At 59.9% G+C, this 22,274-nt stretch overlaps 4 protein-coding genes across 10 annotated transcripts in view; 3 read left to right on the top strand and 1 right to left on the bottom strand.

Moving 5' to 3' along the window:
• SIK3 (SIK family kinase 3) overlaps nt 1-14,178 on the top strand; it is an 84,311-nt gene extending 70,133 nt beyond the window's left edge. For all 6 annotated transcript variants that reach the window (XM_066981141.1, XM_066981139.1, XM_066981142.1 and 3 more), the window contains 10 exons: nt 2,275-2,425; nt 3,195-3,320; nt 3,627-3,712; nt 4,419-4,528; nt 5,047-5,404; nt 6,026-6,915; nt 10,268-10,431; nt 11,200-11,332; nt 11,697-11,864; nt 12,244-14,178. In XM_066981141.1, coding sequence (XP_066837242.1) covers nt 2,275-2,425; nt 3,195-3,320; nt 3,627-3,712; nt 4,419-4,528; nt 5,047-5,404; nt 6,026-6,915; nt 10,268-10,431; nt 11,200-11,332; nt 11,697-11,854 — 2,176 coding nt within the window. In that variant the 3' untranslated portion in view covers nt 11,855-11,864; nt 12,244-14,178. The remainder of the gene's footprint in view (nt 1-2,274; nt 2,426-3,194; nt 3,321-3,626; nt 3,713-4,418; nt 4,529-5,046; nt 5,405-6,025; nt 6,916-10,267; nt 10,432-11,199; nt 11,333-11,696; nt 11,865-12,243) is intronic.
• Nucleotides 14,179-15,863: 1,685 nt separating this feature from the next.
• On the top strand, nt 15,864-17,664 carry APOA1 (apolipoprotein A1). Its single transcript, XM_048063218.2, has 4 exons — nt 15,864-16,003; nt 16,257-16,312; nt 16,580-16,733; nt 16,821-17,664. Exons 2-4 carry the CDS (start codon nt 16,270-16,272, stop codon nt 17,416-17,418), a joined length of 795 nt encoding a protein of 264 aa, XP_047919175.1. The 5' UTR covers nt 15,864-16,003; nt 16,257-16,269; the 3' UTR covers nt 17,419-17,664.
• A 570-nt stretch (nt 17,665-18,234) lies between these two features.
• Nucleotides 18,235-19,876, bottom strand: APOC3 (apolipoprotein C3). 2 transcript variants are annotated; one of them, XM_048063217.2, is made up of 4 exons: nt 18,965-19,876; nt 18,785-18,844; nt 18,564-18,690; nt 18,235-18,456 (listed from the first exon to the last, which is right to left on the bottom strand). In XM_048063217.2, exons 1-4 carry the CDS (start codon nt 19,491-19,493, stop codon nt 18,360-18,362), a joined length of 813 nt encoding a protein of 270 aa, XP_047919174.2. In that variant the 5' UTR covers nt 19,494-19,876; the 3' UTR covers nt 18,235-18,359. The 2 variants fall into 2 exon arrangements, with proteins under 2 accessions (XP_047919174.2, XP_066837252.1); XM_066981151.1 differs by lacking the exon at nt 18,965-19,876 and having other exon boundaries at nt 18,785-18,958.
• LOC125182720 (apolipoprotein A-IV) lies at nt 19,835-21,387 on the top strand. Its single transcript, XM_048063216.2, has 3 exons — nt 19,835-19,968; nt 20,122-20,248; nt 20,387-21,387. Exons 1-3 carry the CDS (start codon nt 19,920-19,922, stop codon nt 21,312-21,314), a joined length of 1,104 nt encoding a protein of 367 aa, XP_047919173.2. The 5' UTR covers nt 19,835-19,919; the 3' UTR covers nt 21,315-21,387.
• The last annotated feature ends 887 nt before the right edge of the window (nt 21,388-22,274 follow it).

Genomic DNA, 22,274 nt, shown 5'->3' with positions numbered 1-22,274 from the left:
AAGTTGCCTACCAGGCTGGATTTGTGCTCACGCTAAATCCTTCAGCCAGCTCACACTGGCAAGCTTGACAAAGCGCTTTTTATTGTAGCCAGATACCTGCTGAGCTGAGCACTGATGTAATCAGCAGAGACAGGTGAACTCTGAGCAGACTGAGGCAGAGTCAGTGCCACGCTGGAACTCCAGACAACCAAGATAAGCACCTCCGTGCGCTGAAGTTACTCCCCCAGAGCTGCTTGGGGGATGGAAAGAGCGGGAGGGGGGGAAAGGTTTCTAGGGTCACAGAAAAGCTTGATAGGAAGAGAAGTGCAGCTTGCAAAACAGCCAGAATATGCTGTGTCCTACTTTAAGGATTGCTTCAAATCGTGAAGGTAAGCTGGGTCACTCACGCGTTGCAGGAACTGGTTTTTGTTTTGCTTTAACAAATTGTTGAAACGCGCTTACCCAGTCAATACGTTGGTATCACCTCTGCCTCTTGGCTTTGGAGTCCTGAGGCTGGTTGCATCATGAACAGGGTGGCATCTGTTCATTCCACCCTCAGTGTCGTAACATGCTCTAAGCCTGCCTCCCATTTCGCCTGAGAAATACGGAAACTTCATCTGACCACGGCCCAAAGCGACTCCCCCAGTCGTGTCTGAGACACACAGCACAGAAACCATTAGCAGTCTTGTCATCACATAAATAGACCTTGGCTATTGAACAGCTGGTGGGGCTTATTTTAGCACTTAACATATTTTAAGCCATCTTCTTTATACATAGCACCAGTTTTGGTCATGACGACTTAGGATCTGGAAGCAGAATTGAAGTACAGTAGGCAGCATTGATCTGCCTTGGCCGTGTGTGTTTGGGAACCTCGGTGTAATTTTTATCTGTAGCTTCTGCTTTCCACTGATAGAACAAAAGATCAAACGGATTAGGATAATGGATGGGATAGCATCAGAAGGCAGTGGCACAGCTCTGTCCTTGGAACAAAGTCGTGTGTAATCTATAGAAACGAAGTGTGTCCTGCTCAGCCAGGCCAAGTGACAGGAACTGAGCCCAGCGTGCTGGCGGTGTTCCGGCATCGGTCACCTTCTGACAAGGGAAGCCTCTCCAGGAGAAATCATTGTTCTTCTTGGAACAGGCTTCAGCAAGGAGCCAGTACCCACAGCAGCTACGACACTGACTCGTCTGCAGTCGCACACACCAGGATCGCACCAGTCTGCAGGCAGAGGAGCTCCTCTTGGGTCCAGGGCCAGGCTGTGGAAGTGCTGGAAGGAGCACGTCTCCCTGACCTCGCAGATGGGCTTCGGTCGGAGCCCCTACCACTAAACATGGATTACTTTTGTAGAATGAATTTGCACAGAAACCATTAGGGCAGGCGGAGAAACTTGCCTGTTTGTCAGAGGGCACATTTTTACACATGTGGGAAGTTAACCTTGTTAATGATAATACAGGTTTCACCTTGATAGCAGGGCAGGAGCTTAGTGCTCGAGTCTGATAAGGGGGAGCCCCAGCTGTGGAAGAAATGAGCTCCCGAAAAAATCCTATTCTGGCTCCCTCTTATGGTGAAGAAGAAATCTCACGGTGAAGAGAAGGCGTGTGTAGTTTCTTGGCACAGTCGACGCTGGCTGTGTCTGCTCTTCAAGGTGCCCATTCTGACTGCACAGGGCCAAGCAACCAGGACTCTGCGAGTGAAGTGACAGCTTGGCTGATGCTTTAGGAAGACTTTGCCTACTGTGCAGAGTTTTATGGTCTTGCCCTCTTTTTGAATTCAGTGCATCTCTGAGCATGGATGCCAGCCCCCCTTCCTCCTCAGTGGCCGTGGAACACGTCAGGCTGGGAGCAGGAGAAACCTCCCTTCTCCAAGTGCCTTGTTGTCCACAAGCATCAGTAGTCCCTGAGAGGTAGTCAGGGACCTCGTGAGCTGGAAAGCTCCAGAACTGACTACCGAAGAGGTGAATTTACGTGTTTAGGATGCTGAGTAGCTTCTCTAAACTTTCTCTCTCTGAGGGATGGATGTATTTGGGTAGACGAGTTGCTGCCCATCTCCGATCTGGTTGGTGGTTGAACCATGTCCAAGCTCTAAGACACATTTATCTGCCCAGGCACTGAGGATACTCGGTAATCCCGTTTCCTGTTCACGGTGATGATAGCACATTATTTCTTAATCTAAAACATGATTTATTCTGGATGAGTGGGCAGGTAGAACTTGGCGTGGCTGCTGTAAATTAAATGTCTCTACCGGAGCTTGTTTTTTAAATCTGGCATCACTAACCCACTTCCCCATGTGTTCAGTTCTATTTACAAGGACTCCAATACTCTGCACCTCCCCACTGAACGCTTCTCCCCGGTTCGGCGCTTCTCTGATGGTGCTGCCAGCATCCAGGCTTTCAAAGCCCACCTGGAGAAGATGGGCAATAACAGCAGCATCAAACAGCTTCAGCAGGTAAAAGAGGGGCGTGGAGGACCTCCAAAGAGCATCTGCAAGGGTTTCTTATTGTCGCAGACTTCAGGAAGCAACAGGTGAAGTCTTTGCAGCCGATGGCTGTGGACATGCAGTGGCCTTCCAGCTGAGGAGCTTCCTCCTCCTGTATGTCTGCAGGAACCCTGCCGAATGTCCTCTAAATGTGCTGTCAGCTGCAGTCTGTGAACCTTGGGGGCTTCCACCCCACTCTTTCTGGGGGGAAATAATGCAGGTGCTGTGCCCATACGTGGGCTGTTCTGCCAGCCCTTGTGGTCCCATCAGCACTGCCAGACTGCCGCTGCTGCTCTCCCGCATTTCCTATGGCAGCAAAGTTTTGGGGCTGTTCCAGGGTGTCTGGGCAAAGGGCAGTTCCTACACCTTGAGCTTGGAGTATGTTGTATTGTATTCCTTCTGCAGCCAGTGTATGTCTTATCAGTGGCTTCAGTGGGATTTGGCACTGGGACAGAACTTTCACCTTGAAACACAGGAGAAATATGAGATGCTCTTTTCACCTTTAAGCTATCATTATAAAAGCTTTGTGCTTGCATTTCTGAGGGAAGGCAATGGTGCTGGTTTGATCTCATGTGCAGTTTCTCTGTTATCTAAGGCTTGAGCTAGCCATGTTATTACACACCCGATTCTGTCAAATGGATCAGGTTTTCTTTACTGGATTTTTCAGACAGGTAGAGAACAGACTGCCTTGTTGCCATGCACAAAAAGTCACTTGGAGGCTGTGTTGCATTTGTTGCAGGAGTGTGAGCAGCTTCAGAAGATGTATGGTGGGCACATGGATGAGAGGACACTGGAGAAGACGCAGCAGCAGCACATGTTGTACCAGCAGGAGCAGCACCATCAGATTCTTCATCAGCAGATTCAGGTACTAGAGCCTGGACCAGACCTTCTGATGTCCTAACTGGGTTTCCTGCATGGCTGCAGATAAATACTGAGCTGGTCCCTGTGGGACTGAGGAGGGTAGATGGCTCAGCTTGCTGTAGTAAGAAGCAAGCCTGAAGGAGTTCAGCAGCGATGTTTACTCAGCTGCTGTGATAGCTAAAACTGCAGTCAGGAATCAAGTGTTTGGAGAACACGGATATGTCCTACTTCACCAAGCAGCGTTTCCTAAATGTATTTCTTGCTCCATTATTGATCACAAACACTTCTCGTTTTCTGGTGCCTGGTTCAGGACTGTATCCGGCCACCTCAGCCGTCTCCACCCTTGCAAGCTCAATGTGAAAACCAGCCGGCTCTGCTCACTCACCAGCTTCAGAGGTAAAGAAATGGCTTTAGTAAAGCTCCGGGGGATAGGATTTACTCTACCTCAAGCCCAGGGGTGAGCTAGCACACTTAGAGGCCAGGGCCAGGCTGGAAGCGTGTAAAATTAGAATGGCAGAGCCAGTTCCCAGGTGAATGTGCGAGGTCCTGTTTGCTGGATTCTGTCTGAAGGACCTCTGGAAGTAGAGAAATGTGATTCAAAGGCACAAAACTGCTTTGAACAAGTGATTGACAGCTCTGCCTTTTGGCCAGCTTGAAAACATTACCTTCAGTGAGCCAGTTCCTATCATGCTTTCTACTCGGAGCTGCTTCTGGGCTTCTCAGTCCTCTTCAGGCTATCTGTTAGGTAACAGTCCTTGTCTGCATCGCCCCGGCTTGTGGATGAGGCAGGCAGAATTCTGGGGAAGGAGAAAGGAAGGCTTTCTCACAGGCCAGAGTGACTCAGGAAGAGAGCTTGTGGTGTCCTTGTCCCCGGGGTTTTTGTTCTAGCCACTGGGTTATGCTCACTACCTCTGTGACTTAGGCAAGTTAGATGGCTTCCAAAATATAAGGCAAGCCACAGAGAGCTCGGGATCCCAAACACGGGCTTTGTGGTGTTTATTTAAAACAACAGAGATGTAGCATTTGGTGTCAGTTCTCTCAGTTGAAAAGGCATCTTAATGAGGAGCACGCATGATGAAAAGGCACTTGTTTCCCTGCGTAGGTTACGGATTCAGCCATCCAGCCCGCCCCCGAACCACCCTAATAACCATCTCTTCAGGCAACCAAACAGTAGCCCACCTCCTGTGAGCAGCAGTGTGCTCCAGCCCCACGGTAAGCACCGACGGTTTACTGAGCCATCTGCACTCCTCAGGGCGGGCCACTTGGCAGAACCGTATGGTCTTAGCAAAGCTCCGGGGAAAACAGTGCATGTGGGTGCTGGGGGCTTTGGTCCCTCTGCGTTCGAGTCCTTGCGGTTTGCTGATGATGTAAAAGATTCTCCATCTGGCAGCAAGGGCTGGTGTTATCAAGAGCTCGCAAGGATCTGCCAGCTGGAATGTGTTGATGCGTTTCTTGTCATGAGATCCTTACTTATCGCTCCTGGGGGTGGGGAGGAATGGCTGATATTCTTGGGTTTATGCAAATCACCGTCAACTCTGCTTTGTTTCCCTTTCTGTGCGAGGGCCTCTAGCCGTGACTTTTGCACCCGGGTGCAGTGTGACAGGATTCAGGAGCAGCTCTCCCCTCACCACCTGCAGACATGTGCTGGGGCTCTGAGCATGTCCCAAAGAGCAGCAGCTGCTCTCTTCCTGAGCCTTGCTGCAGGTGCTGAGAGTCTCTGTTCCTCGTAGGTGCAGCCTCCCAGTCCCAGTTCCAAGGGATGCCGTCCCACAACACGATCTTCCCGCAGTCTGGTAACTGTTCCCCCCCCCCAAACATGGGGCTGACGTGCCTGGGCCTGCAGCAGCAGTCACAGCCTCAGCAGGTCACCATCCAAGTGCAGGAGCCCGGTGACATGGTCAGCAACAACCTCCTGCAAGGCGCCTCGGTGGCCGGGCAGGGCATGTCCTCCCACGCGCGGGGCATGTCCATCAGCCCCAGCGCCAACCAGATGCAGATGCAGCACCGTGCGAACCTGATGGCCTCCCTCACCTACGGCCACAGGCAGCTGTCCAAGCAGCTCAGCGCCGACAGCGCCGAGTCGCACAGGTAAGGCCGCCGGACGCCCTGCACCGCTCCCCCGAGCTGGGGGGGGAGCAGCGGTGGGGATGGGTGTCAGGCAGAGCTGCTGTCCGTCACACGGAGATGGGGCTTCTTCAGCAGCCCCGGGCTGTGCTGCACTCGTTCCAGGGATGAAGCTGTCTCCCTGCCACCAGCAGCAGTTCCTCACCCAGGGTGGGGGCTCAGGGAACCTGCGAGGCTGCACTGCCTTGTGGCTTGGGAAGCACCTCCTGCCCGGGGTGGCTGCCGCTGCCTCCTGCCAGGGGCCTGTTGGCTAGTAAGTGAAAAGCTAAGCAGGGGGTGCTTTTGCATAAAACATTTCCCCCCCCCCCCCCCCAAATCATGTTTTCCTCTCGGTACAGTCAGGGTTCCTGCTTCCCTCGCACTTAGCAGCTCTGGACAGGGCTCCACCACCTCATGCTTCAGCTCTCCCTGATGGGTCGCTTGGGTGACTGTGGTCACTCTGCCATCGGAGTAGCTGTCGCCTCCCTGCTCTCACGTGGGCGCAGCAGATCAAGTGGGCCCTGTGCACGGCAGGACCACAGAAAACAGCCTTGTTCAGCTGGAGCTGCCGCAGTACAGTCACTTGTTCTGTTTTCTTCCTTGCAGTCTGAACGTGAACAGGTATTCCCCTGCCAACTACGACCAGGTGCACTTACACCCCCACCTGTTCCCGGAGCAGCCTCGTGTGTCCCCCAGTAACTACAGCCCATCAGGAGGAGTTGGGTTTCCTCCGGCTCAGCAAGCTCTGAAAGTCCCGCAGCTTGACCAGTATCCCAATTTCCCTCAAAATGCACATCAGCAACAGCAGCACTACACTGCATCGGCACTACAGCAAGCACTGTTGTCCCCGACACCTCCCGATTACAGCCGACACCAGCAGGTACCGCACATCCTCCAGGGACTACTTTCTCCCCGGCACTCGCTCACGGGGCACACGGACATGCGGCTGCCCCAGGCAGAATTTGCACAGCTCATCAAACGGCGGCAGCAGCAGCAGCAGCAACAGCAGCAGCAGCAGCAAGAGTTTCAAGAGTTGTTCAGGCATATGAGTCAAGGGGATGCTGGGAACATGGGCACCAGCATGGGACAGAGCCTGTCGGAGCGTCAGTCATTGTCTTTGCCTTACCAGAGTGCTGACACGTACCATCCGCAGAACAGCCCCCAGCATCTCTTAAAAATCAGGGCGCAAGAATGTATCCAGCAGGTACCTGCATCCGTGCCACCGCACGGATACGTACACCAGCCAGCTCTGTTCCACTCGGAGAGCATGGAGGAGGACTGTGCGTGCGAGGGCGCCAGGGACAGCTTTCCAGACAGTAAGAATTCAAACACATTGACCAAAGGTTGCCACGAGACCCCTCTGCTTGTAAATGCAGGAGGGCACGGGGACCCAGAATCTTTGCTAGGAACTGCTAATCACGCGCAGGAGCTGGGGACACATCAATACAGACATCAGCCCGCTGCTGGATTCAGTAGGAATAAGGTGCCCAGCAGAGGTAAGGCTTAGTGCTGCTCGCATGGATGAAATGCTTTTCCATGTTGGCCGCGTATTGCTCGTGTTTCTGCCAGAGCACACCATCCCTACCCAGTACAGCAAGGATTTCGTGACATATTTTGCATAGCACAGAATTACCTAGATTCTTTCTGGCTTCTGTGGCCATAAGTAAGTTGCAGGCATAGTCTCTCTAATAAACAGTGTTAAATAAGAAGGGAACTTGACCAGATTCTTCTCTTTGGAATTTGACCTACTTCTGCAGGCAGATAAAGGCCAGGTCTCAGGATACCAAAGAGATAGGTCTCCAAAGAGATGCTGTGATCTGCTGACTCCTTTATTCTCGGTGATGTTCCCCACCCTGTGTAAACAAGTGCCCAGAAGTTAAGTTACTGGTATAGCAGTAACTGCAGTGGGGCGTATTCCTTCTGAGCAGACCCCTGAGTCCAGGCACTGCTAAAGCTTCCATAAACAAGCTCCCTAAGAACTGTGATAAATGACTTGCTGCTGAATCTGCCTTGCACCAACTGCTCCAGCCCGTTGGGAAGCAGCAGCAGCAGCAGCAAGGCTCATTTGAGCTGGAGGGGATGATGCCGAAGAAAGTTAGTTTAAACTTGCCATTAGTGTGTGAAGACCTTCCCTGCTAGTTGTGCCCTTGCTCCTTGGTGGCTGCATTGGCAGAGATGTGCTGTAAGAGAAAACCCTGCATGAGCTGCAATTACAGGCCTTTTCTGTAGGAAAAACAAAATCCTACCCCTTAGCTCAAAGGGCTTTGAAGGTTGGCTTTCCAGGCCGAGCGGGGTGGATCGGCATTCACTGCAGGACTGAGTTGTGCTGGGCTGAAGCCATCAGCTCGCCCTTGGCATGGAGAGCCCTATTGCAGAGGAGCAGTGTCCTGGGCACAGGAGGCAGCGTTTTGTTTGGGGACACAGCATGGGTTTGTTGGGAAAGTACTGGGTTGGAACAGAGCGGCTCCGAGGGCAGCGCGGGCATGCCAAGCCGTGGCCCTCAGCCTGGGGGCAGGGGCGTGGGGGCGAGGCACGGCTCTTCTGAAGCCTTCTGAAATTGTGTTACCGGGGTGTTTTCTCAGTCCTCGGTTTCCCTGCGGTGCTTGAAGCACAGAAGGGAAGAATCGCCCCAGGTTAAGCGGAGGTTGGAAGCTCGGCAGTGTGTTTTGGACCCAATCTTGAGTTTACATCATGATATCGTAAGGCTGAAACGTGTGAAATGAGAGGGGTTAGTGAAGTCAGAGCTAAATTTCTGCCCCGGTACTGATGGTGCTAAAACGGGTTACACAAGGGAAAAGGACTTTAGACTACAAGACTTTGTAAATGAGTAAAAGCAAGTAAATGTTTACAAATAGTGTTGTGTAAGCACTTCTGACAGGGGCTGTTTGGAGGGCTCATGTAGTAAACCATGCTCGGAGACGCAGCTGCTCGGAGCGCCTTCCTCCGGGCTCCCATAACCCACTTGGAATCCGGCCTGTGCTGCTTCGGCTCCCAGCGGAGTGGGCATCCGAGCGGCCTGGGCACACTTTCCTACACCGAAATCCTATAAATCTCCCTGTAAGCACCCATAATGGTGTCACTCACTGGTGCGTGGTACAGCTCTGGGGTTACCGAGTGCCGTGCACGGGTGCTGAAGGACGGGAGATGCTCGCCCCCTGCGTCGGCCGTAGGTGGTGGGTGGGGATCGTGCCCGTTTCAACCAAACCTGCACTCAGGATGTGACCCAGCTGCATCTGAGCAGCTCTGCCGGGCCTGCTGAGCCTCCTGCCGTGGGAACCCTGCCTTCCCCCGCGCCGCAGGAGCCGGGCTGGCGGCGGTGGCCCCGCGCGGTGCCAGCGTCACATGCTGCGGGGACACAAAGCCCGCCTGGCCCGGGGGGGTGAGGAGAAAAGGCTTTCTGGCTGCGGGCTCAGCCTGCTGGAACGGCACTGGGGCGAGGAAAGGAGCCCGAATTCAGGGCTCCCCCCCTCTGCTGCCTGAGCGGCGGTGTCCCCAGAGGTGCTGCTGCACCCAGAGGTGCTGCTGGGACCGCCGGTGTGCGGCTGTCGTGGGTCGGGGCCCCGTTTGGCCACAGAGCCTGGCCGAGGGGCCTTCCCCTGTCCCCTCCGGCTGGTGCCAGGGCTCGCTGCCGGGCCCAGCCTGGTTTATGGAGGAGCAGCAGCGGGCTGCTGGCGCCTGCCTGCCCGCGCGGCCGTTCCCACAGTTGGAAGAGCGGCCCGAGCGATGCGTGGGTGGCACGGCTCTGCCAGCTCGGTGTTAGCTCATGTTTTCCTTCTCGTGTTTTCCGGGAAGGCTGACCGTTAACCAAGCTTAACCCCCCGGTTGTGCAAAGGAGAGGAGGCCGGCTGCGTCCCTGGCTGCCGGACGTGGTGCTGGCAGCCCCGTGTGTCTGCGCGCAGGGAAGGGTGCTGGAGCGGGCGAGCTGGCGTGGCCGCGTGCCTGGGAGCAGCGCAGAGAGCCCGGGTGGCAGAGCTCGGTTGTGACCAAGTCTGGTCCGGACTTTGGTAATTTTAGGGACGAGTCTCTCCGGAGAGAGCACTTCTCTCATCTCCCAGCCAGGAAATGTCTTGCAGGGATCGCTTCCTGCTGAGTAAGGCCTGTAAAACCCAGTGACTCTTCGGGAACCTACCTGCGGGGTGTCACTTCGGGGCAGCTCCCCAGTGCTCGTGGCCACGTCTGCATGTTTGTGCTCTGCAGGACTCCTCACCAAGAGAGAACTGTTTACATGCATCAGAGCCAATGATAGGCCTCTCCATACCTCAGGACTTTATTCAAAACATCATGTACTTGATGACGATAGGTTTTGCTTGATAGGAATGTAGCCTTTACCCTCGGTCATAAGAGCTTGCGGTGCAGATGGACTTTGCCAGGCAGAACACTCTTGTACTCCTACAGCCAGATTGTAGGAGGGCAGGGAGAAGTCATCTGATAAAAGCTAGTATCCTGGCAACTCTTCCAGCCAGATATGTTGCATACAATTGCCAAGGGGCCCTGCTAGAACGTCCTGTGTTGGAGGCTTGGGAGACCCTTCTCCCTCTTCTCTTGTGTAATACGGGCAATGCACGGAGCAGGGTGCAGGACATGCTCGGGTCCAAGGGGGAGGCAGCTGGGGCATGCTGCGCGACGGAGGGAGAGGTCTGCCTGCCTGCCATCTCGGGGAGATGCTGCACCACGTGCGTGGGAGCAGCCAGCGGTTCTGTCCCACCTGGCAGGCAGCGCGCTGCTCTGCAGCGGTGTTTGTTCCTGCTGTCAGGGCACAGACCCGCAGCCTCACAGCGTCACGTGTCACCGAGAGCTGCCAGTGCCTTGTAATAACCTGCCCTTTTTCTGTCTTGTCTGGTTTTCAAGAGTCTATCGTAGGGAACTGTATGGACAGGAGCTCCCCCGGCCAAGCGATGCAGGTGCCTGACCACAACGGACTGGGCTACCCTGCGCGACCCGCAGCCGGCGAGCACCCGCGGCCCAGGACCCTGCAGAGACATCACACCATCCAGAACAGCGATGACGCCTACGTAAGTCGGAAGAGGCCTGTGCCCAGCAGATGTAGAGACAGCGCGGAGTCCCCTCGACGTGTGTGCATTATGGACGAGGGGTCACGTAGGAAGGACGGCACCCTGCTCCGTGGGGCTGCTAAGAACGAATTGCTGTTGAGATGCCCCAGTCAGCACATCAGTTTGCTAATACCGAAAACATTTTAGCGGAGACCAACATGGGAAGTACTGCTTTGCTCGTGTGTTGCCTGATTTGCCCCAGAGCTGGCTGCCGTAGCTATGGCACCTCTTCTTTTTCCCCCAAGGCGTTTCTGGTGAAGCCATTTGGGCTGCCCCAGGCTTGGCTCTGGCTGCGGAGGATTACAGGAGCCCAAAGCCCAGCTTTCAGTTCTGCAGTGCTGCTAAATGACCTGGCTGTTACAGCCCAGACCTTGACCAGGAACAAAGAGCAGCTGCTCTGCTTCCCATGTTTTGTATCCCTGAGAACAGTCATACTCGCATCTTGGCGTGTTCCTTGCCACAGTTTCCTCCTGCTACGAGGGAGAAGGGCTCTTCCCTCATTAGTCACATGCAGGTCTGGAGCGCAGTCCGATCGTCCCGTCCGTTCCCAGGTGTTGAGGTGGCATCAGCCACACCTCTGCTGTCCCCAGTGTCTGCTTTTTACTTCTTCCTAGAAGCCATCACTGAAGGCTTGCAGAAGCTCCCTGGGCAGCCTGTTGGGGATAGCAGGGGGCGCAGCAGGTGACTGGTTCTGATCCCCCTTTGACCTGTGCACTGGTGTCTCCGCAGGTGCAGTTAGATAACTTGCCTGGAATGAGTTTAATGGCAGGAAAAGCACTCAGCTCTGCTCGGATGTCTGATGCCGTCCTCAGCCAGTCGTCGCTCATGGCCAGCCAGCAGCTGCGGGACAGGGAGAGCGAGGGTAAGGACGTGGCCGAGCTGCAGAGACATGGAGGCCGTGGGACCCTGCGCAGGGCGTGGGTCAGGAACTGAGAAGAATCCATGTGGTCCTGACAGCTCGCGGTCTGCTTTGCAGAGCCACCTCTGCTCCCCGTGAGCAGTGCAGCAGGGGGTCTCTCTGGCCCTGACATACTTTTGGGTACGAGCCTGTGACAGCTTGCAGAGCTCACTGCCTGCGTGCTCTTGGCCAGAGATGATGGGGGCAGCGATCTGGGCTTCCTGCAGGAACACCAGGCAGCCTCACCTGCTGGCCTGATCCCCCCGCAGAAGCTGTGACTCCTTAGTGCTCCTAGTGCAAGCCCTGATGTTGGTCTTTGATCTTACAGAATGTGGAGAAGGTTTGGAAGGTCAAGAGCATCCCAACCTAGGTGATGGCAACCAGCATCTAAACACCTCCTGTTACCCGTCGACATGTATTACGGACGTCCTACTGAGTTACAAGCACCCGGAGGTGCCCTTTGGGATGGAGCAGGCAGGGGTGTAACGAGGAGGGAGTGAGTATCTGTGTCGTCTGTTTCTCTCCAACCACGCACCCAGGCTCGCCTGGATGGCAGACCCAAAGATGTGTTGGCCAGACTTTCACGTATGCCTCCTTCCCCGTGCCTTTGCTCTGGTGTTGGTGCAAGGCTGGAGAAGAGACCAACTCGGAGCTTCTGCGCTCTGTGGCTGTCTGCTGTCCCCTCTGCTCCTTCAGGGAAGGTGCCCTCCTCCACGCACTTGCTGTCACACATTTGTGCCACGCGTTACTGGCAGTGGCTCTGTTCTGGGCATAGCTTGTGGGTCAGGACCATGAATATGGCAAGGGGCTGTGGGAGCAGAATTGCCATCCTGTGGTATCCCCTAACGCATCTCTGCTTTTTCTCTCTGTTGCAGGTTTTATGTACAGCTTTGAAATGAAAAAGGTCCATTTTAAACCAACAGTATCTAGCAGCATTGCGCCAAATTGCCGTAGTATTTCTGACTAACTGGAATACCATGGCCCCTTTCCTCATAATCAGTTCATCCAGTGTGTTGTTCCTTTGGTTTCTTTAATTTTTGCCATATTTGCCTGTAACTCCAGCTATCACAGAAATAACCAGAGAACCCGAGTCCTACACGTCAGCAGAGGATTCACGGAGCCTGAGCACTGAGTCTGGTTTTGGAGGGCTTTTAGCGGCCGGGCAGGGCCGCGGGGCTGCTCTGGCCCAGGAGCAGAGGGACCGCTGCCTCCCGGCACACGGGGAAGGAGCAGGCGGGGATGGAAGCTGAGCGCTGCGCTGAGCCATCGCAGCCCCGGAGCGGAGCCGTCCCCAGGAGGCCGTGCTGCCCTTCCCTCCCGAATCCTTTGCACTGGGGAGGGACCCGGCGGGACCCGAGCCTGGGAGCAGGGGCAGAAGGAGGGGGCCCCGCTGCCCGGCCCTCCCCGCGGGAGCACCTACCCCTGGTGCAATACGCTTCTTGTCTCACCTTCGTCTGCTTTTGTTCTTACTTCATTTTGTCATCGTGCTAAGAGGATCACTTCTTCCCCCACCCTCCCCCTTTTTAACCTTTTATTTTCAAATCCGCATACAACTTTTTTTTTTTTTTTTCCTCATGGCTTAATGTAGGGAAGACAGATTTTTTTTTCTTTGTTTTCTTAGCTTTTCCTCCTGATCATGTAGGAATTGTTTTTTGGTAAATGTTGTTTTATTATTATTGTTATTAATAAAAGGCAAAAGGAATTTCTGTTTGAGAGAAATTTTTAACTAGATTCTGTTCTATATGAATTGTGACTTGCACCTTTTGTTCAAAGTATTTTATTTCTTTTAATGACTTTGTAATTGTGACTGGTTTTCTCTCTCGTGCCAGTGGCGAAAGTGGTATTCTCCTTTATACAGTTCAGACATGCATAGATCTCTTCTTTGTCCTTTCCATTCTTTCCTTGACTGAGAGAAAGCAAACCCCCAGCAGCCGGGGCTCGGGGAGCACCTGGTGTCATCATTGCCTTCGGGACTTCACGAGCTACAGCTGAAATTCTTCTTATTGACACTTTGGGAATCTTTTTTTTTTTAAAAAAAAAAAAAAAAAGGAAAAATTGACCCAGCCCTCCTGAATTTGCACAGAAGGAAGTGTGAAACCAGCATGGCAGAGGTTAATTCGCTATTGCTACCAATGCTTCTTCCCACCCCCTCCCCACCCTGTCCCCAGGAAAATAATGCTAAACGGATCTGCAGCCCAGAAAACCAGAAAGGAGGAAAAACTCGGCAGCTGCCAAGCAGCATCTCCCCGGCCAGCGTTCCTGCTGGCACCCTCGAGCTGCTTGGGCTGAGTCGGGGCGTAGCTGTCCTGCTGCATTTATTTCCCCACCTGGTGAAGGGGGTCCTGTGCGGGCCGGGGGGCGCGGGGAGCCGGGCAGGGCTTGCCGGGCTTCGGCGGGAAGATGCCAGGAAACACTGAAAGCCTTTCGCTCTGTACCTTCGGTTTGTTTTCCTTTTGTTTACATGACACTGTATTTCTGGGAGAGTTGACAGCCACCCTACAGTAAGCATCCAAAAAAAGCAGGGACTCGCTTAACCGTGCCATTTCGCAGTATCACACTTTTTTTTATCATTGCTTTGTATTGTAGTAATCAATACGCGCAGTATATGTTGAATGTATATTAATATACTTTGCTATTATTTCTGTTTTTTGGAAATGTCAGAAGTATTTTTCTTCCTCATTTATGTTGGACTAAAAAAAAAAAAAACAAGTTTCGGTAAATCTTCAGTCCATTTTTTTGTGGGTCACTTGCAACTAGTCGATTAGTTGGACAGTGGGATCATGACAAATAAAACCATGATTATGATCTTCCCCCGCTCTCTTGTTTGCCTTGTTGCTCAACGCCGGGGGCGGAGGCGGGGACGGCCGGGGGCTCCGGGGGCGAAGGCTGGCGCGGTGGCACCGCTGTCCCCTCCCGCGGCCGGGCACGGGGCAGCCGCAGCGCCGCGTCCTCGCGGCGGGCGTGGGGCGCACGTGGCCCCGTGCAGCGCCCGGTGCTTCGGGGCTGCCTCGCTCCCGGCCTCGCCTGCGCCTTCCTGGCAGGGGCCGCAGGGGCGCCGGGGCATGGCGGAGGCGCAGCCGCAGCCTGGGTTGGAGATGTTTTCCTGAAATCCTTGGCTTATCTCCCTGCCCCCACTGCAGCGATAGGGCCTCCCGCGAAGGCGCCGAGCAGCGCTGCGCCCCGGCTGACTCATCCTGCGGATGATTCCTGCGCGGTGACGGTGACGGGGGCTTCGCTGCGGGGCCCTGCCTGGGGAGGGGGCTCCGGGAGCAGAGCTGGAGCCTGCAGCACGAACCCACACCGGGCCCAGAGCTCCCAGCGGCGCTTCCCCAGCACCCGCGGGCAGCCAGGCCCCCTCTGCAGCGCTTCCCTCCCTCGGCTGGTGCAGCCGGGTGCTGTTCACCCCGGCTTTGCCAGCAGCTGTCGTGGTGCTGGCAACGCTGCCGCTCCCTTTGCTCCCCAGTTGTGCCTCGAGGTGCCCGTCCTGATCCCCAGGCTGCCCCGGGAGCCTGCAGGGTGGGAGCGCTTCAGCGGGATGCGGCGTTGGCCCCCTGTGTGTGCTGCACCCCTCTCCATCCCCTGCGTGCGGGGAAGGGCAGGGCTGGGGGTCAAAGCCACGGTGCCAGGCGCCTCCTTCCCAAGCCGGGGCAAGGCCTGGAGCAGGAGTAGACCGAAGCTGCGGGCAGGGGAGGAGAGCAGGGGGCAGCTGCCGGGATGGGGATGCGGTGCCCGGCCACTCGGCTGGGCTTGGGGCTGCAGAGCCCGTGCTGCCCCAGAGCAGGGAGCATCGCTCCTCCGCAGGCGGCTTCCCCGTGGCATTAAGCAGCCCCTCCTGGTGCTTGGTGCTCCTCCGCAGCGCTGTCTGGGGGCTGTGCCCTGCTCTGTCCCCAGGCCCCACCGGGCTCCTTCCCTCGGGCTCGGCCCTCGCACCAAGCAGGGAGTGCTCGCTCTGGCTGCCGAGCAGCTGGGCACCAAGGAGGAACTTTGGGGTGGCTGTGCCGGGGTGCTGTGCCCAGGCTGGCTGTTTGCTCGGGGCTGAGCCTTTGCCTCGCTGCCCGGGTCCCCGGCGACGCTGGCGTGGGCACGCAGCAGCCCCTGGTCGCGGCTCCAGGCCCTCTGCACGGGGACATGCCGGGAACCGGGGGGATGTGAGCAGTGAGGGGCTCGGGGGCTTGGGCAAGGAAGGGGCAGGGGCCCACAACAGCGGAGGAAGAAGGGCGAGGGGTTCGGGTTCAGCAGGCCGGATCCCTGCGGGTATAAACCTTGTCCCCGGGCTCCCGGCCAATCCCTGGGGGCTGCCGAGGGGCCCTGGTGGGGCCGGAGCAGCGGGCAGGAATCTGGGTCACCCGGAGCGTAAACAGGCTCCTTGGCCAGCGCGCCGCGTCCCGCGGGGAGCTCCTGTTTGCTCGCGGCCCTGCCAAGCCGGCGCTCCTTGGCGTGCTGGCCCGCGCCCGGGCTGTGCGCACGATCCTTGAACTCTCCGCGCCACATCGCCCGCGCCGGGGAGTGATTTCTTGGGCTGCAGCGCTGGCTTATCTCCGGCGGGAGCAGCCCCTCCTGCATAAATAGCAGCCACGGGGAAGCAGCGGGCTCACACGGGACGAGCAGCAGCAGAGCGGTGGCAGGAGAGCGCTGGTAAGAGCCCGCGCCGCCCCGGGACGGGATGCTCGCCCAGGCTGCCCCCGGCTCCGGGGCTGCTCCAGGACCCCCAGCCGGGGCACGGGACCGGCGTCCTGCCCCAGAGCGGGAGGGGGCCACGCAGGGACCGTCCCACACGCTCACCCACCGGGGGCACCCTTGGGGTGTCTGGTGCTGGGTCGGGGGGCTCGGGTCCTGGGCTGGCTCTGCTGAGGGCTCCCTTCACCCAACTGCCTTGCTCTGCCCCCAGGTTCGGCCCGAAGATGAGAGTCGTGGTGGTGACCCTCGCCCTGCTCTTCCTGACGGGTAGGTCCAAAGGGGGGCAGCGGGGACGGGGACGGGGCAGGCACTCCTCACCCCCGCGGACGGGGCAGCCGAGCCCGGTGCAAGCGCTGCGGGGAGCACCCGGCTTCCCAACCGCTCTGCAAAGCCAAGCCACGGCCCCGCGCCTCCTGTGGCTCCGGGAATACCCCCGGGGTGGTGAGGGCTCAGCGGGTCCCGGGCACAGCAGCGGGGCTGGATCTGCCTGGATCTCCTGGCTGTCTGTCCTGAGCACGCCGTCTGTCCCCGCAGGCACCCAGGCCCGCTACTTCTGGCAGCACGATGAGCCCCAGGCGCCCCTGGACCGCCTCAAGGACCTGGTGGACGTCTACCTGGAGACCGTGAAGGCCAGCGGCAAGGATGCCATCGCCCAGTTCGAGGCCTCTGCCGTGGGCAAACAGCTGGAGTAAGTGGGGGGGGCTGCCCTGGGGGGGTCCTGGCGGCCGTGTCCCCGCGCCCAGCACCGTGCCTGACCTGGCTCTGCTCTCCCCAGCCTGAAGCTGGCCGACAACCTGGACACGCTGGGCGCCGCCGCCGCCAAGCTGCGGGAGGACATGGCCCCCTACTACAAGGAGGTGCGGGAGATGTGGCTGAAGGACACCGAGAGCCTGCGCACGGAGCTGACCAAGGACCTGGAGGAGGTGAAGGAGAAGATCCGGCCCTTCCTCGACCAGTTCTCCACCAAGTGGACGGAGGAGCTGGAGCAGTACCGCCAGCGCCTGGCACCCGTGGCCCAGGAGCTGAAGGAGCTCACCAAGCAGAAGGTGGAGCTGATGCAGCAGAAGCTGACCCCGGTGGCTGAGGAGGCGCGGGACCGCCTGCGCGGCCACGTGGAGGAGCTGCGCAAGAACCTGGCACCCTACAGCGACGAGCTGCGGCAGAAGCTGAGCCAGAAGCTGGAGGAGATCCGGGAGAAGGGCATCCCCCAGGCCGCCGAGTACCAGGCCAAGGTGGTGGAGCACCTCAGCAACTTGCGCGAGAAGATGACCCCCCTGGTGCAGGACTTCAAGGAGCGCCTCACCCCCTACGCCGAGAACCTCAAGACCCGCTTCATCTCCCTCCTGGACGAACTCCAGAAGACCGTGGCCTGAGCGGCCGGCTGGCGCGGCCAGGGACTGACCCCGTCCCGCTCCCGCAGTGCCCCCGCTGCCGCCCCCGCTCTGCCCGGGCTGCCCGGCACCCGGGGTGGCCGAGGGGACCGGCTCCGGGGGCCCCGGGCCAGGCCAGCCCCGGGGAGCCCCCCCAGGGACCTCCTCCTCGCACACCCCCTTCCCTCCCCGAACCGGAGTCTGTCTCAGCTTCGCCTCTCTTTTATCAAATAAACACGACTTAAGTTATTGGAGCTCACTCAGTCTTTGCAGTGGATGCTGGAGGGGGGCAGCCTGCAGGGGGACGCACGGGTGCAGCGAGTAGCACCGGGCTCAGCTGCATCCCTGGGGCAGGGGGTGCTGGGGGGGCCAGGGGAAGCAGGGACAGGGAGGTGGCAGGGTGGGTGCCCGGGGCTCTCCCTGCTGCCCCCACCGACCTCTGAGCCCTGCGGGTGCCGGCCCCAGCTCTGCCCAGGGCACAGCCCCAGCTCCGCGCCTGCCGCAGCCCCGTGCAGCTCTCCCTGTGCTGAGGGCTCTGCGCTGGGCCAGCACAGGCTCTGTCATGCTGAACGCCTTGAGAAGCATCTGCTGGGGGGGGAGGCACGGCAGGGGCTGCTTTGGTGTCGGCTGAACCCCCCCCAGCTTGCAGGAGAGGCCCCCATCTCCTCGCCACCCCGGATACACGTGTGCGTGTGTTGGTGCTGCGCGGTGCTCACCCGCGGCAGAGGTGCCCACCCCCAGCCCACGCCCTTCCTCGCCCACGCTGCACACTCCTCCTCGCCACCCCGTGCCCCCAGTGACCCCCGGCACAGCCACCCATCTCGCTTCAGCTCCATTTTATTACAAGAACCGCCACAATGGGGACGCGTCGCTCCTTGGGGGAGCCAGGGCCGGTGGCCAGGTGGGACCCGCACCCGGCCGCCCCCCGCCAGCCCGCGGTGGGGCTACACGCCCGGCGTCAGCTTCCAGAACTCGGAGAGCTGCTCCTTCAGCCGGGCCAGCTGCTGCTTCACCACGTCGGCGTTGTCCGACAGCCATTTCCTGCAAGGGGACCGGGGTCAGAGCACAGCACCGGGGGCGCACCGGTGGGCACGGGGCGCGGGGCAGGGTGCCCAGCTGGTGGGGGGGGGGGGGGGGCGCGGGGGCACCTGGCTTGCTGAGCTGCCTCTGACTCCTGCACCGTGGTGAAGACCGACTTGACCACGTCGGTGGCTTGCTTGACGTACTCCTGCACTTTCCTCACCACCGTGTCTGTGTCATCGGGCGTGTCGGCCCCTGCAAGCACAAGCCCCGTGGGAGCGGTGTGTGCGCACCCCTGCACCCCGCGCACCCCGAGCTCCGTCCTCCCCCTTCCTCCCGTCGCCCTTACGTGCTCCCACCGCCAGGACGGCCACGCAGACGAGCAGGAGCAGGACGGAGACCTTCATGGCTGGGGAGAGAGCAGAGCACGTGGCGTGGGGCGGCGGGCGTGGGACCCGTCCCCAACCCCTTTCCCCGGTGCCTGGCGCCTGTCCCGGCCCTGATGCTTGCCGGGGGCTTCCCCACTCACCTGGCCGTGCTGCGCTGGGGCTCTGCTCCACGGGGGCAGCCCCGGCCTCCCACTTTATACCCTCCCCAACAGCCGCCTCCGAGGGTGCTTGTGCAAAGGTCAGCGGCGGAGTGGCCGCGGGGAGGGGGTGCGTTCCCAGAGCCCTTTCCCGCTGCCAGGTTTGCTCTGGGTGGGTTTTTCTCCCCCCGCCCCGAGTTGAGAAATCCCCCAGCACTGGGGGCCAAGGCTGCAGGGGCTGGCTGGGGGCTGTGCATGTGCATGTGCACACACGTGTGCGTGCAGCCACGCCGGGGTGAGGGTGGCCGTGGGGACAGGCCCGGGGCTGGCGTGGGCTCGCACAGCACAAGGGTGACATCCAGTGGCACCCGCTCCTGGCGTGGGGTAACGCAGGGCTGGCTCTGCTCAGGGGGCTGTGACCCTGGGGGGGCTGCTGGCAGTGCCCAGGCTGCGTCCCCAGCCCCGGGCACCCCGAGGTGCTCAGGCCGGGAGCGGCGCAGGGCCTTGGCCTTGGCTCTCTGGACCTCAGCATCGCTGGTGCCCGGCTGCTCCCTGCCCCTGCCACCCCTGTGCTGCGCCCCAGCACCGCACATCCCCGCCGGCCTCCACTCTGGCGTGCTGTCCCCTCTGCCCCAGCCTCCCCGTCCCAGGAGGGTCTCAGCCCCGGGTCCCCGTGCTCCCCCCGTCCCCTCGCTGGCCTTGCCCACACGTCCTGGCAGCGCTGGCCCCTGGCCCCCTGCCAGAGGGCTGGCAGAGCCGCGGGTGCTATCAGCGCCGCGCACACGTCAGGCGCTTCCACGTCGCGACCTTGCTAAAGTCCAAGCCCGGGGCCCGTGGCGCAGGCCTGCGTGGAAGCTGCGAGGCTGCTCGGGGAGCATAAATAGCGGGCGGCGCTGCCCGGCTCAGCAGGTCCTACAGGAGGCAGCAGCACAGGGGAGCCTCTCCTGCACCGCTCAGGATGTCTCCGAAGGCGGCCGCCCTCTTCTTGGCGCTCCTTGCCATCGCAGGTGAGGCATCACAGGGTCCTGGGCCCATGGGGGGATTGCGGGGCTGAGCACGGGGCTCTGCCCTGGGGAGGGACGGGGACCTGGTGTGACGTCCCTGGGGGGGTCTCAAGGCACGGAAGTGCCAGCTCTGACCCCGCGTCCATGCGCCTGCAGGGACGCAGGCCGATGTCAGCGCGGACCAGGTGGCCACCGTGCTCTGGAAGTACTTCAGTGAGCTGGGCAGCAATGCCAAGGAGACCGTGGACCAGCTGCAGGAAGCCGAGATCACCAAGCAGATCAAGTAAGTGCAGCGGCTGCTGCGGCATTCGGGGCTGCAGGGAAGGGGAAGGGCTGCCTGGGTGCTGGGTGCTGGGCGCTGGGCGCTGGGCGCTGGACCCTGGGCGCTGGGCGCTGGGCACTGACCACCTGCTCTCCCCAGCACCCTGCTGCAGAGCAACCTGAAGAGCATGAGCTCGTACACCGAGGAGCTGCAGCGGCGCCTGGTGCCCTTCGCCACGGAGCTGCAGGCGCGGCTGGCGCAGGACTCGCAGCGGCTGAAGGAGCAGATCCGCAGGGAGCTGGCCGAGCTGCAGGCCAAGCTGGCGCCCTACGCCGACGAGGTGCACCAGCAGATCGGCACCAACATCCGCGAGCTGCAGGCCAAGCTGAGCCCCTACGCCGAGGAGCTGCGCTCGCAGGTGGACCGGGGCACCGGGGAGCTGCGGCGGGCGCTGGAGCCCTACGCCACCGAGCTGCGGGAGCGGCTGCAGGACAACGCGGGCAGCATCCAGGCCTCCCTCAGCCCCTACGCCGAGCGGCTGCAGCAGCAGATCGACAGCAGCGTGGAGAACCTGCGGGGGCAGCTGACGCCGCTGGCCGACGACCTGAAGGGGCAGGTGGCGCAGAGCGTGGAGGGGCTGCGCAAGGGGCTGAGCCCCTACGCCCAGGAGGTGCAGGACGGCCTCAACCGGCAGCTGGAGAGCCTCTCGCTGCAGATGGAGCGGGCGGCCGAGGAGCTGCGCACCCGCCTGGCCACCAACCTGGAGGAGCTGCGCTCCCAGCTCAGCCCCCTGGCGCTGGAGCTGCAGCAGGCGCTGAAGAGCGACGCCGAGGGGCTGCAGCAGCGGCTGGCCCCGCTGGCCCAGCAGCTGGAGGAGCGCGTGGGGCAGACGGTGGAGGCTTTCCAGAGGCAGGCGGCCCCCGTCGGCGAGGCCTTCAGGCAGCAGCTGGTGCAGCGGCTGGAGGAGATGCGGCAGAAGCTGGAGTCGGGCACCGCGGGGGTGGAGGACCACCTGGACCTGCTGGAGAAGGAGGTGCGGGAGAAGGTGGCCACCTTCCTCAGCACCACAGAGCAGGCAGAGAGCTGAGCCCCCCCTCCCTCCCCCAGTAGCATTCAGGGCTTCTCCGCGTGGCAGAAATAAACTGGCGCGTTGTGATGCACCTGGTGGTCTGTGTCCATCCTTCCCCCTGCACCCTGCTGTCCCGAAACCCCCCGGGTGTTTCTTGGCCTCACCTCTGGATTTGGGCCCGGGGACAGACGTGGGGCTGGGAGGGGGCCAGGGCAGGCTGCGGGTGCTGTGTGGGGGCCAGGAACCTTTCTGCCAGGTGAGCACACCAGCCAGGGCTGGCTGCCCCCACACGGGGGCTGAGCCTGGGGCGTCACTGCACCACGGTGCTGCAGTGTCTCTGTGGCACCTGGGCTCCCCCGGGGCTCCGGAGGGGGAGGCATAACGCCGAGCATCCCCGCTGGAGCCACTGCCATGGCAGGGGCTGGGCGCCCCGGGCCTCACCAGCAGGCTCTCTGCAGCACCAGGGCCCCCTGCTCCGGTCCCATGTCCCCAGAGGGACGACCAGCCCCAAGCCCCTCCGGTACCCGGACACGATGGGGACACCTCGCAGTGGCTCCACCAGCAGAGCACCTCGGGGTGCTCGGGGTTGTTGCAGGGGCACGGGAGCAGGGGGGATGTGGGCACCGGAGGAGTCCCCTGGGGCCTCACTCCGCGTGCCGGACTTTGCCCAAGGCGCACGGAGACGCAGCGGGTGCTGGCCCCCAGCCCAACCGGTGCGAGGCAGCCCCAGAGGTGCCTCTTGCAGCAGGTCTGCTCCCGCCCCTGTTTGCTGGGTTGCTTCAGAGCAAACACTCAAAGCCCGGTGTCAGCAGCCCGGGTGAGCGGCCGGGGGGGAGCCGCCCGCAGCAGCCCCTGCCTGGCTGGCACCGGGGCTCTCCTGCCCCTCTCGGAGCAGCCGCTCTTCACGGGGACAAGAGCCGGACTGAGGACACGGACGTGTTTTTCACTGGGGGAAAATCTCTAAAAGAAATGGGCGAA

This window comes from Anser cygnoides, chromosome 21 (genome assembly GCF_040182565.1).
Source record: "Anser cygnoides isolate HZ-2024a breed goose chromosome 21, Taihu_goose_T2T_genome, whole genome shotgun sequence".
In the NCBI taxonomy this organism is placed as follows: domain Eukaryota; kingdom Metazoa; phylum Chordata; class Aves; order Anseriformes; family Anatidae; genus Anser; species Anser cygnoides.
Note: the sequence above shows the minus strand (reverse complement) of the source record. Positions and strands in the feature narration are given on the sequence as shown.

What these genes read in the sequence shown, in the direction of transcription:
- APOA1 (XM_048063218.2), top strand. Translation starts at nt 16,270, where the DNA reads ATGAGAGTCGTGGTGGTGACCCTCGCCCTGCTCTTCCTGACGG. An exon ending in CGCCCTGCTCTTCCTGACGG is followed by an intron (nt 16,313 to 16,579) that starts GTAGGTCCAAAG and finishes CTGTCCCCGCAG; the next exon opens with GCACCCAGGCCCGCTACTTC. An exon ending in GCCGTGGGCAAACAGCTGGA is followed by an intron (nt 16,734 to 16,820) that starts GTAAGTGGGGGG and finishes TGCTCTCCCCAG; the next exon opens with CCTGAAGCTGGCCGACAACC.
- APOC3 (XM_048063217.2), bottom strand. Translation starts at nt 19,493, where the DNA reads ATGCTGAGGTCCAGAGAGCCAAGGCCAAGGCCCTGCGCCGCTCCCGGC. An exon ending in CCCCAGCGCAGCACGGCCAG is followed by an intron (nt 18,845 to 18,964) that starts GTGAGTGGGGAA and finishes CTCTCTCCCCAG; the next exon opens with CCATGAAGGTCTCCGTCCTG. An exon ending in CGTCCTGGCGGTGGGAGCAC is followed by an intron (nt 18,691 to 18,784) that starts GTAAGGGCGACG and finishes TTGTGCTTGCAG; the next exon opens with GGGCCGACACGCCCGATGAC.
- LOC125182720 (XM_048063216.2), top strand. Translation starts at nt 19,920, where the DNA reads ATGTCTCCGAAGGCGGCCGCCCTCTTCTTGGCGCTCCTTGCCATCGCA. An exon ending in GGCGCTCCTTGCCATCGCAG is followed by an intron (nt 19,969 to 20,121) that starts GTGAGGCATCAC and finishes ATGCGCCTGCAG; the next exon opens with GGACGCAGGCCGATGTCAGC. An exon ending in GAGATCACCAAGCAGATCAA is followed by an intron (nt 20,249 to 20,386) that starts GTAAGTGCAGCG and finishes TGCTCTCCCCAG; the next exon opens with CACCCTGCTGCAGAGCAACC.